Here is a 16,578-nt window from a genome sequence, read left to right as displayed (position 1 = left end):
TAATGATGATATCAGCTTCTACAGAAGAATACTGCAGTGCCTTTCACACTGGTTGGTGGATAGTTGTTATATAGATGGCTAAACAGAGAGATTTTGTTCTATTTAACGAGGAGCTTCAATTTTATAATCCTTGGGTTGCAAATTCATAATAGTTATGAAAATCAGACCTTTCTTCAGAGGAAGATAATCATAGTCATTGTTATACAACATTAGCTTTTTTCATGATAAATGACTCTCGTGTATCACTTGTTTCACTTGGAATAATTTTTCCCCACAGATTACTGTTTAAAGACATCCTAAGTTGAATAATAGATGATGGATCATGCTCATACAATGTGAGCGGCTCTGCTCAAGGCAACAGATCAGAGGTACTGCACAAATATCAGAAGAAACTCTATGGGGTGTGAGACAGATCCACCCCTTTTATTAAGATGAACAGAACTCGGTTTGCAGGGGAATGGTATGACCTACTGTGCACGTGGGAGTTCTGCCTGAGTAAGGACTGGGGACTGGGTCCTTGGACATAAAACGTATCACGAAAATGTCACCATCTGCTTGAATCGTTAGGATTTATCTATGATTACTCTTTGGAAAGATAGTGCCGTTAAGCTGAACTAAAAATGATTAAGGTCAGTTGTGCATATGTACATAACTTAGCAAGGTCTGTAGAATTTCTGATTCAAGGTTGGTAAGTTAATCAGCAAGAAAACAGATTACTTGTTTATAACCATAAGGAATATGGGCTAGATGAGAATTTAGACACTGAGAAAATACCTACCCTGAAACCTTTAAAATGCTCAGCGCTATCAGGAGAAGGTAGACATACACTTACCCATCAGACACTATGCCCTCTGCAATTTCACACACCAGCACAAATAAGAGGATAAAAGTCAGTATCCAGCGTAAATTGTGGCCAGGAAAATGAAGCCATGTGCTATGATGTATATGTACTTTGGAACTCTGACTTCCCCATCCTAAACAGGAAAAGAAAATTATAAAGAGCTTTCTTAACAACAAGAGTGACATACAAAGCTCCTGCATACAGAAAAGCATATATGTAACAAACTAGTGTACTAAAGTTGACACAATTGTGTTGTTAAACATGCATGTATTTGAATATTTTCAGACCTGTATTCTCATTGCTTCACTTCATATGGAATAAAATCAACAATGCAGACAGGACACAGTCTTAAATTCCTATACTTTTAGCAACTTACTATCAAGTAATTACATGCATTAAACATTTTTCAAATATATCGTTTAAATGAACAACAAATGAACATCTTGACAAATGCACACAAACACTATAATACAAACACTATTTTTTCTTCACTTCAATGCATTTGATTAAAGAATTTACAACTTATCTTACAATTTTGTTTTAAAGTAACTCATTCTCTTGGTCTAGATAAAAATTAGCAATACTGAGAAAAGCCAGATAAACACAGATTACCCTAAGCAGTTCTTCAGCTGACCCTGTTTTAGTTGTGCTGTTATTTCAGCACCAGACCTTTTATGATCAACAGAAGGGAGCGTTAAATCACAAAGCTCGTGCCATGGCTATCTAGAGGACAGACCAGGCTGAGCAGAATGGTACTCAAAGTAGTAACAGTCACATGTATTAAACCATCGGGCCACCTACTGGTAACCCCAGTTTTATGTTATCAAATAATATCTACTGCAGATATGGCAAGACTTACAGCAGCTGTCAATTACCAGTACCGAGGAGGGCTGTCCAGCTGCTGTAACTCTAGTAATTGCAGGGAATATGATTTGATAACATAAGACTTACTTGCCAGGTTTTCTGGTTTTTAACAGCACATGTGGATTTGCTTCCCGCGCTGCTAGTCAAAACCTGCAGGCAAATCCTGCAGCCTCCTCCAGCATCCATCCAGCCCCCGCGCAAGGGGTTTCACCTGCAGGGAACCCCACCTCGGAAAGTCCCCGACAGAGAGAAATGGGCACCGCTGCCAGGAGCGGAGAGACGCCCGGATGGCGGGCGGTGCGGGCGGGCAGCCTCGGGAGAAGCGGTCACCGGAGCATCCCGGAGCTTGTACCGCGTCCTAAGCCCCTTCGCAGCCTCCCGCCGCCCCGCACTGACGCGCGGCAGGGAGCAGGGCGCAGAGGGCAAGGCCAGGCCAGGCAAGTGGGGGGAAGTACCCAGCAAGGCAAGAAGGCAAGGCAAAGGGGGAGGGAAACGCGACCCACGCCACACAGCGGGGGAGGGAAACCCACGGCAAGACAAAGCAAGGCGGGGGCTCGAAGGCAAGGTGGGCGGCAAGGCGAGGCATAGGCGGACAGGGCAAGGGAGCTCCGCAGGCACTCACCGATGAAGAGGATGGGGAACGTGATGAAGAGCAGGAAGACGTGCGGCACCACGTTGAGCGCGTCCACGAAGCAGCCGTTATTGAGCACGCCGTGGTCCACGTTGTAGGCGGTGGAGTTGCCCTCGTCGCCGCAGAAAGCCAGGGCCATGGCGGGACCCTGCGCGCAGCCCGGCGCCGCCTCCGCCTCCGCGCACATCCAGGCGGGGCCGGCGCGGGCTGCGCGGTGGCGGCTGCTCTGCCCGCACCTGCCGGCGAGTGACGGCGGCGGCCGCGGACCCGCCCCTCCGCCCCGCCCAGCGCCCCGCCCCTCTGCCCCGCCCCGCCCCGGTCGGGGGAGAGGGGCGGGTCAGGTAAGAACCCCAGGCGCCCGGTGCGCGGCCTCAGCCTCGCAGGGGGCCTGGCGAGGCCCCGAGGGGGCTGTGGGAGCGCCGGGTAAAGGAGTCCGGGAGCGCAGGAGGCTGTGTCCCTTCCCTGACACGGCTAGAGACCGATGCGGAAGCAGCGTGACCGCCCTCGGCTACCTCAGAGCAACATAAAACAGGGTTCCAGCTTTCCTGGGGCTCGGTAATTCAGCATTCTATGCGTCGTTAATAAGACAGAACAGTAAAAAAAAAACAAACCACCAAGCACTAAATTAGTGATGACAGAGGAACTATAGACTACAAAAAGTATATTTTTTTTTAACCTTGTCAGCTTTGCGCTTTTCTCCACTATGGTGAAGATATTTTTAGATTAAATCGTGTAAATAGTGGTACTCAAAAGGAGACTTCAACATCAGATCCTGAACAGCTATTACGTTTGTGCTTTACCTTTTTTAACCCCTAAAATGAGTTCAAGCCTAACTATTTTTTTTCCCCACCAAGACTGCCGCATCGGTGGGAATCAGACCGTTAATTTGAGTGGGTTCCACATCACTCCCTATGCAGTTTTATGTATACAAAAAATAATCTATAAATCAAACTTTTCAAACCTTTTTATCTTGAGTAGAAGTTAGGCTCAGCTGAGCCAAAGCCAAACAAAAACTCTAATCAAATACCTCCATGCTGGGGGATAATACCAGAAAGTAAAACATGGTGTGCATCAGAAGTCTGCACCTGGCTTACACTTCCAAGCACAGGTTGAGTCAAAGCCTGAGATTCAAGTATCTCTGGTCTGTAGCCACGGAATACTCAACATTAAGATTCGTAAGCAAATCCTTTACCTTGGAGCTCCTTTCATTCCCAGTCACACTTAACCATTGCTTAGCTGAGTATTTAATACAACTTGCCACATCCTACAAACAGAAATGCCCACATATCCAGGCTTAACTCTGCAAATTGCAAAAGCTACAAGCTGGCTAAATGCCTCTTAGGGAAATGAGCCCATAAATAAAAAATTCCCTTGTTTTTCCTGTCATGATCAAGCTATGGATGCTCAACAACAGAGAGCATTTGATTTCTAGGACAGACACCTCCACTAATAGACCTCAAAATTAGTTTTGTCATGCTGCTTTTATTGATCTTTCTGTCAAACAGGAGGAAAGAAGAAGTAATTCTCTGTGTGCAACATATTATTTCCTATATAGGGTCTTTTGGGGCTCCAGCAGTGTGGTTAAGAATAAAAAATAAAAGACACACCCCAAGCCAAATCCTGTATATATGTATTTTCAAATGTTATAGTTACACCCACGCTGGAAAGACTGTAATTATTTTAAGTTCTGGAAAGAACCCAGCATTCATCTGAGCTTCTGGTTAAGCTCATCTCTGTTATCCTAATAGTTATTTAATAAACAGTATGTGCAGTTTACATGCAGATAATTTTAAAATCATTTATATTTTAGTATTTTGTGAGGCCCCAAGTAACACAAGGGCTCTGTGTTACAGATGAATAGCAGCAGAGAACTTGACAGTTTACACTCTAGAGACTGAAATCATGGGGTAAGATTTTGGGGGAGGAATAATCATCACCTTTACTGTGGCCAGAGAACTAAACACAGAAATTGAACTCTGCTAAAGTCTCCAAAGGAATCTGGGAACTGAGCTCACATCCCCAGCCTCTGCATGGTCTCTGAACCTTGAGACCATCTTCTTCCTTTACTACAAAGTGTCAATCACAGTATTTTAAAATACATATTTCTCAAACAACAAAACATCAGGAGACTCCATGGAATTTGAAATTTATCTTTTCAATGGTTTTCAAATGCAGCCAAGATTACATAATTAACACGGTGGTTTAAAATTCATGGTCTCAGTTCAGGTCCATCACAGAGCTAAAGGTGAGTCAGAAATGTGTTCGCAACCTGAACAGAAAGGTGATGGATTAAATGGGGAAGAGTCTTGGATTACAATTAACTACTTAATGAAATACTGGAAAAAACCCCACTGACAGAAATCAAAACCTTTGGTAAACTGAAATTGGTAAGCTGAGCATTCTTAGCAATAAACAGACATGTGCACACACACAAACTTCTCAAAGAACTCACACTTCCAATAGCAATGCCACAATTTTGTCCCTGCTGTAACAATGAAATCAAGAGAGCGCTGAGTTTGGACTAATACTGGTTTTGCTCACTAAAGCATCAAATGACAAGTTCTTTTTCACTCAACAAATGGTGAAAGAGCTATTCTCTGGCTTCACAAATTAGTTGTAAGACAAAGATTGATTCTTTTCTGAAAAGCTTAGATGTGGTTGCCTGTGGTGTCAAAGGACTGAATCTACTTACCTAGAGTATCTTTGCTAGTCCTGTGTCCAGTGGGCTTTGGAGTAGGTCACAGAGGAATAGTTTTTTCCTCAAAGCTGCATTTTTGTAAAGCTTTGGGAGAACAGAATTACTTCTCAAAGTACAGAAAAGGCAAAGAAACAATATGAAACCAACAGGCAGACAGCTATATTTATCTGCAAGTACAACCTCATTTTTCTCAAGAGTCCTATTAGATCTTTTTTTCCCCTCACTCTTGTCTTACTATTTCCATATCACAAGAAGTCAGTTTTCTACTTCACCATTTCAGCACATCTGTGAGAAATGAGAAATCAAGTTAGACCCTGGCAGCTGCCAGCACATTCAATAGGTGACTGGAAATATTTTGGAAGCACCTTGATTATTTGAAATTGAATTCCAGTCAGACAAGGGCAATATTTTTAATTCACGGAAAGATCACTTTTTATGCTTGCCTTGGAATTTGAGTTTGTCTACAGAGTGCAGACAGGTTTTGGTATTTGCAGTAAAGTATTGACACTGCAGAATTTAAAACCTGATAGTTGTTTTTAACAGATAAGAATATTCATTTAAGTGGAAGTTTTCATTTTTCTTTCCTACCTTTGTCATTTGTTTCTTGCTCCTCCTATTCAGCTGCTTTGCACTGACCTCTCTTTCTCAACAGTGCTATGTAGGGGAAGTGGTCTATCCCTAAAAATCATGTTTTGCTATTACGGATCACTCTGCAGGTTTTTGCTGTTGTTTGTATCTAGAAACACAGATACAAAAGAAAAATAAATTTTTGAAAGTTCTGAACAGCCACAGCCCATATTCAAAATTAGTTAGTTTAGTCATCGAGCAGGAGAATTTCACTTTCCCCGTGTATTTTAAAGTCATTATCAACAGGAAATCTTAATAAGGAAAAAAAAAAACTAATAAAGCAAATCCTTATTGTGATTTAGAATTTGCTAAACAAGATGTACTGATCTATGACTTTAGCTTCCTATTAAATTCTGTTCTTAGAGATAAAGAAGAAAAACAATTTACATGAATGGGAGGAAACTACCAATCCCTTTCAAAAGCACATTGAGAAAGGTTGAGAGAAAAAAATTGGAGAAAATCACCTCCAGAGAAAACTGTTATTTTATTCTTGTGGAACAAAGAACTCCATTCTATTATTTCATAGAAGATATCATTAGACAAAGCAAATGAAATTTCTTTGTAAAAACTGTCTAAGGTACTACTATTAAAATAGTGTAATAAGCATAATAGTACGGAGGTTCACAGAAATGGCTGTTTTTCTCTAAATAAACCTTATTAATTTTTAATTGCTGGCCCTCATTAAAAATGAAGAACGAACTGATGAGTAAGCAGATCCATCTTAGAGTGGAAATAAAACACAAGCTCTTTGTAGGACAATGATCTTTAGGCAAATAGATAAGTGTTTTAGATTAGAACAGCTTATTTTTAAGTGTGTGCCACAGAGTTCCACTGAAACTAATGAATGGGAACTCCTCTGCATCCACTTGTTACATCACCAAAAATAGCAGCGTACATATTACTGATTCAAATATTCAGTTTGTTTCCCACATTTTACATGGCAAGAATGGTTAGCAGTGCTTCTTTTCTCTACTTGATCTTCACGGAATGCCATTCTCCTTTACTTATGATTGAGGAAGCCACACTATGTTACTGTAGCACAAACAATACTTAAGTCCTTGAACACTCTTCAGGGATCTTGTGGCTTTGGCTACATACATGACCTCTATCATTAAGTCATTTTATGAAGCACATTTTCAAACATACAGCTGAACATTCAGGCAGGAAGTTATACTTGCTTTGAACTAGCTCCTCAGTTGAACACTAGCTTTCTAGTTCAATACAGCCAGAGCAGTGCTGACTTGGCCTCACCACATGGCACTTGAAACCTGGGGAAAAAGCTTGCTCTTCTCTTCACTCACTCTCCTTTGAAGTGTTAAACAAACACTCATGCACTTGGTGATACCTGGCAAAACGCATGGTGAATCAACTGAAGGGCTGCAGGCTATTTCCCTTACTACCCTGACCTAAGGATACACCTGATGCTCCACTGCCCTCTTGCATCACCACGATTCTTCACAACAATGAGGACAATATTCGCCAGGTACAGTCCTTTCCTCGAGTGACACTCCTCTGCATATTGCTCTCACTAGGCAGAGGGGTTACTGTCGCACTCATCGGTTCTCTCTCCTCTGGGCATCTACTTCTCATTCCAAAAGAAGAGCCAGTTTTTCAGTAAAAGGTTTGCTTTTCCTCTTAGCTGCCCACTTATTTACTCCACCTACAGCTCTAATTCATACCTTTTGGAAGGTAATTTATTACCCCAGCTTCAGTTAGCTTGGTTGGTACTCAACACTTGAAAATATTTTAAGTTGAGCTGTGAAATGCTGAGGCAACCAAAGCAGCAGTAATTTTTGAAAAAATCAGCCTAAACCAAATTTCTATTCACTCTTGAATATCCTTATACATAGATGTACTCTTACAATCTCTGCATGATCTCACTGATCACATTGTACCTTAGTTTATTTTCCAGCATTTAAATGGTTAATATTTTGAGTACTTCCTGTACTTGTAGTACAAGTGTTGTGTTTTCCTCAGGAGAATAAGTTGAGTGCTGTGGACTAACTCATGCCAATAAACAACTCGCGTGCTGGCTCCAGCGTGGTATCCTTCAGCAAATGTTATTTTAGTTACTAATTCAGTTAAGTGCCTTTATGGTGTTCGCCTTGTATATGGACTCTAGTATATAAAAGATTATTTTGCCTGTTCATACTACAAGAATCACATGCACTAACAAATAAACACATAACCAGCATTAATTTCTAAAAGATAACAGGGCTAAAAGTCACCAGCCTTTCTAGGAACTCTTCCAAAAACAGAAACTAGACTGAAAACGAAGATTTGAATTGTTTGTTAAAAATTATTAGAAACAAAATGAAGCTACCGTCTTTCCTTTTCAGACTAGAAAACGGTTTTCTGTTCAGGCACACATGAGAGTTGTAGTTAGTTGATTTGTTTATTCACCACCTCCAAATTGTTCCAGGTTATCCTCCATTTACGCAGTGGGTAAAATCAACACAACAGTTATGTTAGAGAGAACTTAAATCTATTAATTCAGACCTGGATTTGGAATGTATTTTTCTTGTGCCCCTATTTGACAAAATTATAGAAAAATTAACAAAAAGTGTGTTGCAGTTTAATGAGGTTTTGCACCACAAATTTTTCTTCTGTTTATTTAAAAAATAAAAAGATCATGAGTATGCACAAAAAGCTTGATCCCGTATAGCCAAGACTGTTTATTCCCTGTTGTGATTTCTCATATAACTAATTAATTGTCAAAGGCCTATTTCAGGAAGCTTTTTTCTTGAGTTCAGCCCATGTGCAGACTACATTTGGGATTTTCAGAGGCTCAAGGGAATTAAAACAATCAATACCCATACAAAACATAAAGAAAATTAATTTACTAACTTTCTACTTAGCAATTGAACTCCTAGCCAGCGGGAACAATTTTTTTTTCCCCTATTGTTTTGCATTTTTTCCATGATGATTTTAACCTGAAGCTCATTATCTCTTGGAGTAGTACAGTTTTGTCTGTGTATAGCAAAGCGCTGTACCTGCATTTGTAGGTATGGAAGCTTTGCATGAAAGTAACTGTGGCCTGTGACACTGATGACATGTCAGACATAAATCCTGAATGTTCTCACTTATGGTCCACAGCCTCAGCCTTCAAACGAGCCACAGATCATCTACTCTGGATAGGGATTCTTTATACTGTCAGTATTTAGGAGGAATCAAGCAGCTTTTGTAAAAGGGGAAAAAAGGCAGCTTCACAACTCTCTCCAGTAATGAAACTTGGCACTACTCTTTGCCCTCTATAGAAGGAGAAATTTTTTTTTTTTAGTATTAAGTGTCCATAGATTCTGGTCACAAATTTGTAACAAGAATAAATAAGACAAACTGAATATCAAACCCTCAAGTCAGTGTGCACTATAAAGAAAACCCTTAAACTGGGCAAAATAATACAGCATCAAGGGGGCTAAAACTATTTGCAAGTTTTGGTCACATTAAATTAGTATTTTTGGCCAAACAAAAGAGGGAAAATTCTAAATAGGAGCAAAAGCAACTGTCCAGCACATAACACCATGGCAATCTTGTCAGTACACAGAAAACTGGCTTCACAGAGAGGGACCAGGCTACCAGCCCCTGATCAGCAAACAATTTGTCCTTGGGAGCCAGGGAGGTAGAGCCTCTTGTCAATGCCAAAGAAACCTCAGCTGTTCAAGCTAATGGCACAGGTCCTTCATGCTGTGAATACCTCAGGGAATGATCCTGCCCTGATATTTTGAACTCTTACTCCAGTCTTACAACTAGGAATTCCTTAAATGGCTGAAATAAGGGGTGGGTGGGAGTAGAGAATATTCAGGTTAGTTTTAAGGTGTTACACAGCGCATTTACAAGTTGCATTTTTTAAGAGTGAATAATAGAAACAAGGGCTTTGTACAGCTACAATTTAGTGTGGCAGAGAATGGGTTGAAAACAGTGAAAAGAAATTAATTTCCAGCAGCATTTAAAGTAAAATACTACAACCAATCTTATTCCTATATAGGACTGTTTTGTCTGTGAAATTTCTTGGGGAAAAAAAAAAAAGAAAATTTAGAGGTGAGACCATGTTTAAGATGTATCAGAAGTCTGATGCTGAGTGGCACTTGTGTGCACTATTATCATAAAAACGGCAGCAAACAACTCTAGGTATCCACTTCACTGCAGGATGTCAAGCAGCTGCAGATCTCTAAGAACTGCTCTCAGGAAAGTATGAGCTATTGGTAGGAATATTATGCGCCCAAATACGAAATCTCACATTCTGATGAAAAAACACCTAAACAAACTGTTCTGGTTAAAAAAAAAAAAAAAGTTGGAAAACTTGCTTTTTTCTTACAATGGTCATAGAGAGAATAATCCCTTTTCCCCTCAAAAGTAATTCTTTCCTTCAGCACTTGTGTTAAATTTTTGCTGACTGGTGGTAACACAAGGCTAAAGACAATGCTTTGTATCATACATCTCTTCTTAAAAAAGAAGCCCTATTCTTTTGTTCTAGAAAATTTTTTTTAAAAAAATCTATTTTCTCAAAGTTGAATGTTTTCTTTTCATAACGATATATGTTCCACTGTTTCACTTTATAGCATTCGTTAAGAAAACAACCCTGACTCGCGAGCACAACGGTCAATTTGCAGCATGCTAAAACTGTAAAAGAGCTTCAAAGTTGCACACAATTGTGATTGATAGAGTTAAAAAGCATGCTGAGGATATAGTGAGAATTGACAAGTAACGTGAACATTCTGTTCGGTTTTATAATTTTTATAATAAATAGCCTATCAGACCGGTTTATAAAACATAGTGAAGAGAAATGCCTTACTCGCTTCACAGGAATTAGTTTGTAGAGAATTTGTAGGAAACAGTTTGCAGGGTCTCCTTGGTAGGAGCCTGATGTCCTAGTACAGTCCCAGGTACTTCTCAGCCTAAGTTCATGGCTCCTCAGTAGGCACCTGGGCAGCCACATTCAGGCACAAACACTCTGGTACCACAAGTGGATGTGTCACAACCACCTATGCAGGGTACAATTCCCAGACTCTAATCTTCTCTCCTATATGTAATTATTCCTGATTCTCTCTTTTTCTCATGGTTGTAAGTAGCCTGTCTCAGAATGCTTTCCCCAGGCTATATTTGTCTTCTGTGATAAGAAGGCAACACAAGCTAGTGGAAACTTTCTGCATGTCTGCATTTTAGCAGCCCAAATGTGAAGGGGCATGTCATGCGCTGAGGCTCAGCCGTGGAAGTTTTTCACGTACAATCATCTGCTGTCTGTTTTTCATCTACAGAGTAACAGCACTGCAGTGGAAACAAGAAGAACCAGCTGGAAAGCACTGACCAGTGATGATTTTCTCACGTGTGCCAGGGATACATCCTCAGCACACGCTCAATGTAACTGGGCAGAAAAAGTAAGATTGCTTTCTACATGTTCCAAATCCTGAAACTGGCCAGGGCTTCTTTAACAAATGCTGTTTTTTCAGATACTTTTTCAGATACGGTATCACTACATCATAAAAGAGCACTAGCCATTTCCCCATTTACTTGTATTTTGGGCCATGAAGGCTCCTAGTGTAAAGAAGGGTAAGCATTTTGTCCCTTCGTGTCACTTATAAATCTAGCCACTTTTCTCCATCTATTTACTATGGTATTTTAAACATATTGTTCATGTACACATGGGTTTAAATATACCATTAGAAAAGGCAATACTGGATAATTTTATCATCGAGAAGGTATGTAATTCATTAATTACTTCAATTACACAACAGAAACAAATGTCTCTGCATCTGTTTGTCTGGCTAGAGGCATAGAAATGTGAATATTGACATAGTTTAAAAAACAAACAAACAAACACAGCTTTCCTGCAGCAGTACAATCTAGGACAAATCATTACAAGTAAGCCAGGCAACTTAATACACTCAAAAACTCTTCCCTGTGAACAATCCAACCACAAAATATGCCTACCCACTCCGTTTTAATCTGTCCTATGAGTGTTAACACAAATTTGTGGCAATCAGGTTCTCTACTCCAAGAAGAAAAGCAACGTTACAAACTACATTGTACCCACCTGTTAATGCTGAAATCACTGGTGAGAAATTTATTTAAGTTAAGAGAATAGACTTGTTTCTGTTGTCCTTCTCTCAATCTGGACTTTGTGTCTTGATCATTTGCATCATTTGTAGAACACAGCATGCCACATGCACTGACTTCTTTATAACAATGCTGATTTATTTGAAAATGGAAAATTTGCCCATACCCAGGATGTATGAGATATGTGATGGGGAAGCCGCCTTCCCCTCTGTGAAGAAAAAAGCAACCTGGAGTCAGGAGCACAACGAACACACCTCAATCATCTCAGTTCCTTCTGATCTCTTAGCCAGCTACTATCTCTGCATGAATGGCTTGATATCTGTTTTAAGTGATTGCTCTGAACTGGAATTCTCTCACCCAGCTTGAAGAACTCTTCAGTTTTTGATTTCTGCTATGCGTGTCACTCTTGCACTAAGATGGAGCTGCCTGATTTTCACTAAGGAACAGTATACAGTTTTTTCTGTCCTACCAGGTTGATACTTTACATTGAAAGATCTGCTTCATTACAATTCTTTGTGAACAATCAAAATGGCAACATGCATCTCTCCTTCCCTCTGTCCTTCCTTGCTGTCGGAATTGCTGCTGATCAAAAAGTGCTTCTGGGTCCGTCTCCTCTGAAAATTTCAGGTTTTATGCTGGGAGGGAGAAGGAGGGTAACAAAAAAACGTTACTTGAAAAATTATAATCTACTTCGGTTCAAAGGATAACCCTGAAAAGCTATTTCACCCTGTCAAGGAAATACTTATCACAAGATTTTAATAAAAGCTTAATTTTGTGCCCAGTGTTTCTAATGGAATGTTTTCTACCTAGTCTTATTTACACTCTCTCTGTTAAGTGGCATTAACACTCAAAAGCCTCAAGCTGCTGCCAGCATGATCATGAGGTCTGCTTCTTGCTACAGCATCCAGAATTGCTTAGGAGAAAGGCAGAGGGAAGAGAACAAAAACTCATAGAAAAGTAACTTGAAACTTTTTTTTGAGGGAGAGTGAAGGGGGTGGAGTAGCTTTACATAAATAATAACCGTTAGCAACTTTCCCTCTCACTTCCCTATTGTTTAGAAAAGTCCTTGTCCTCAAAAAAGCTGTTCAATTTCTACCTTACTCAGTTTATGTTGAGAGGGTCTCAGTCTCTCTCTCTCAAACTTTTAAGCACCATATAAACAAACTGTGTTATAGCTGTTGAAGACTAATGAGGTCTACTGATGTCTGGAAGAGAAATGGTGAGAAAAGACAAGAGGACAAGCCAAGAAAATGAGCAGTGGGGGCTGGTGGGAAGAATAACCTTTAAAGATTATTTGAGAAAATGAAGAGGAACTGAAATTCAATATGAATACTAGAACCTCAACATTAACAATAACAACTTTCCATAATAAGCATCTCAGGGCTAAGGCATCCTTTGCCTTCAGATTTTGACTTCAGGCCCCAATCCAGCGAAATACTTAAGCCTGAGTAGTATTATTGAACTCAACCTATGTCAATGGGATTGGCTCATATGCTTAAATTTAAGCATGTACTTAAGTGCTTTGCTGGATCAGAGCCTTGTTTGTTCTAGCCTATGGTTACCTTAGAAGTGGGAAGTATCTATCAAGCACAATTACCTTTCAAACGTGTAATGATTGCTAATCATGCAGCAGGTTTTGTGATGCTGGATGAAGCAGCTATCTGCAGTACATCAGACTCCACATTTTTTCCACATAGACAATCTGAGTTGAACACCAGCCATTCAGACTTAAATATCCAAGAGCTGCCAGTCTGCTGCAATGTACTTGTTCAAAATTAATTCCTTAAAACTTCCTTCCAGTGGTTGTTACGCTAATAGTTTAGCACCTTCACCAGACATTATCATACACATCTACCATCACAGTCCAGAGAACAGTTTTTTCTTACCTGTAATCCATGATCCTCTTAAAGCTGAACACACTTCGCATTTCAAGAAGTTCCTTTCTAGAGAACAGAAATCTTATTGATTGCTTTTCCTATGTCTGTCTCCACTTCCTCTTTCATCTTAGCTGCTTTCAGTGAAGATCAAAAATAGCCCAAGTTACCTTGTTGTAAATATAGATAGACCCTGAGTCCTACCAAAGAGCCGTACTATTATCCGTTTCCTCCAATAACGCAGCAAATGCAGCTCTACTAATAGAGGAAGAAGTATTCCAGCTGAGGCCCCCAGTATTACAGCAGAAGCAAACTTTTTGCTGCCTTCCTTAGGAAGAAAGAAAGAAAGCTTCCTAGTCAACCTCCATGAAAATAGTTTGCATGTCTTGTGAGCAGCCTACCTGAAGCCTCTTCAGATATCAAATCTGCAAGAAGGGAATTTTGGAATCTGCTCCAGAAATTTCTGAAGGTCAGAAAAAGCCCAGAAAACCCCTGAGAATGAGAACAATGGCAAAAGATAAAATGGGCAGATAAACACTGGAGGACAAACTCAGTATCAGGATCAAATGCTTATTAGCTTATTGTAAATTGATAATAAGGGATTTTAGACTCATCTGATTTATAATCCTAAGGGTCAGCTCCTTACAGGTAAGATGCTGGCTTCTCTACACTAGACCTGGTCCTTAGATGGTGTAAAGGTGACAGTTTGTTCGTGTCAGCACAGATCCCCGGGGGACATTTCTTTGGTGATAAGTGGCTAAGAATTCCACAGCAGCTACCTTGAGTCTGATCCTGTTTTATCAAAGTCAACATACAGAAAACATGTATCAGCTATTGCATACCAAACTCCTTACAACCAGATATACATCCTTTGACATGAAACCATGGTTTTCAGTCCTGTTTTTAAGGCAAGAGGGTTTATAACAACTATTTTATATTCAGAGGTTAAATCTCATATTTGTGAAGTGCTGAGATTATTTGTACGTGTGCTACTCAAATTAAATTGATTTTAAAAAATCTTATTGTGTGTGTACACATACACACTCCTCCTTTATGTATATAAATGTGTATGAATAGAGCATTTTTTGAAAATAGTAACTTCTTTGAAACGTACTTACAAGTTTTAAAAGATGCTATGGTCATATGATAAATAATGGCTAAATTATGAGTTCTTAATGTGGTAGAATGGCAGTAATAAATAGATCAAAGACTTCCCAACGCTAATATCCATATGAGTAATAAACAACAGTATTTCCTATCCTGTAATGCACGTCATGGTTCTGATCCATAAGGTTTAACATTTTTTTGCCTGCACACAGGCACGCACAGACTCACAAAGCAGATGTGAAAGTCACAAGTCTCTAATGTAATTCATGCTCCAGTTCAGCATCTGTGAGGGTATGCTGAAGACAACGCTGTGACTAACACGGCCGAGAAATTCCTGAGAGAATAAAAATGATTGTTAACAGTTCTGAGAAACTCTTCCTCTGGGTTATTATCCCATAGAGAGAGATAGTGGGTTTTAGTGGTCTTAACCAAACAAACAGCTCTGAGAAACTAGACATATTCCCTCTGAGATTACAGCGAATGCAAAACAAAAAAACATCTTATGTTAAAAGTGGTTTGAAGCATTCATGATACTGTCAGTGAAGTACTTGGATTTCTTCCTGCTTTGTGCCTCAGGTCAGAGTTTCCATACTCCCAAAGGAAACTATGCATTGGCTGAAAAAAAGAGAAAGTCTAATTTACCCTACTGTTATCTTTTCACAGCTGGCTTGATTGAACAGGGGTGAGGCATGGGCACATTTAGTGACTATTACAGCCACCAGAAAACATTGCAGTAGCAACTCACATGGGCTGCTATTTAAATGATTTACATCTGGGACACTCTGCTCACACACACCAAAGTAACTAAAAGGGAAGTTACTTGATAACTCTATTTTCTTGTAGCTTTCTCCAACTCCTTGAGCTAGCTGGCAAACGAAAGATGTGATCCAGTCCCAGGGCACTGAAAGCCAGAAATAAAGTAAAAAAACTACCTGACTAGTGGCTTAAGATCATTTTAAGATTTCAGGAGTGTAAGCCTCCTTTTCACTACCTTCTTACATTGCCTAAAGCAACTTTGCCTAAAGCAACATCCTAACACAGGTTAAACACACAAAGTAACACTTTCTTATATACATGAGCAGGAACTATTTCCTCAACTGCCTCTCATGCATTTGAAGCTGTATCCAAGCAAATCAGGTTAACAGGGTAGATGGGGAGAAGAATGAGAGTTTTGTGACTAAGAAGCAAGGCTACAACTCAACTGTTGTCCTGTGCTCCTTTTGTCTCTGAAAAAATAACACCAGTAAAAATATTTCTAATACCTAACCTTTAAGTTTCCTGTGTTATGTTTCTTAGTGTTCTGACACAGTGATTAGCACAATCAAGCACTGGTTGCAGGCTGAAGTTCATTACTGGTGCATTACTGTGGCTCTCTATTTGCTGCTACGTAGCACCAGAGCATCCCTTAAGAGAACATTTGATAGCATCACTCATCTATCTGCATTGTCATACAGCCCAGATGGTTGCAGTATGTAGGCAACTGGGAACCAGAGCAGCAGGAGGAGTACATCCTGCTGCAATTTTTCCTCTGATTCTAATCTTGATGCATTTAGATTAGTCTGTTGGTTAGGAAGTCTACAGCTTTGGGTAGATGCACCCAAAGACATAGCAAACGAAAGAAGCCAGAGCAGCTGCACTTAGGAGCTTGCCAACTATCAAATGACCAGACTTGCCCATAAAAACTCAGTAAAAGATGACTGCAGCTCGGCCAAGTGACAATTCCCTACTGTGCAGAGTGAATTTTCTTTTGAATTCCATAAGGGTGGCACTCTGTTGCAAATGGGTCTGTTATTAAAGATCAACTCAGAAATCTGTGTACTTGAGCAAATTAACTATTACTATGATGTACAAACCCAGAGACAAAGAGGAAACAAGACTTCTT

The 16,578-nt window shown here is 40.0% G+C and overlaps 1 protein-coding gene across 1 annotated transcript in view; it reads right to left on the bottom strand.

The window, feature by feature from the left end:
* ABCC8 (ATP binding cassette subfamily C member 8) overlaps positions 1 to 2,514 on the bottom strand; it is an 82,951-nt gene extending 80,437 nt beyond the window's left edge. Inside the window, exons 1-2 of the mRNA XM_075163091.1 lie at positions 2,328 to 2,514; positions 833 to 974 (exon numbers count right to left, since the gene is read on the bottom strand). Of these exons, the coding sequence (XP_075019192.1) occupies positions 833 to 974; positions 2,328 to 2,475 (290 nt within the window). The 5' untranslated portion in view covers positions 2,476 to 2,514. The remainder of the gene's footprint in view (positions 1 to 832; positions 975 to 2,327) is intronic.
* Positions 2,515 to 16,578: the final 14,064 nt, after the last annotated feature.

This window comes from Calonectris borealis, chromosome 14 (genome assembly GCF_964195595.1).
Source record: "Calonectris borealis chromosome 14, bCalBor7.hap1.2, whole genome shotgun sequence".
Lineage (NCBI taxonomy): Eukaryota > Metazoa > Chordata > Aves > Procellariiformes > Procellariidae > Calonectris > Calonectris borealis.
This window is presented reverse-complemented; position numbering and strand designations above follow the sequence as displayed.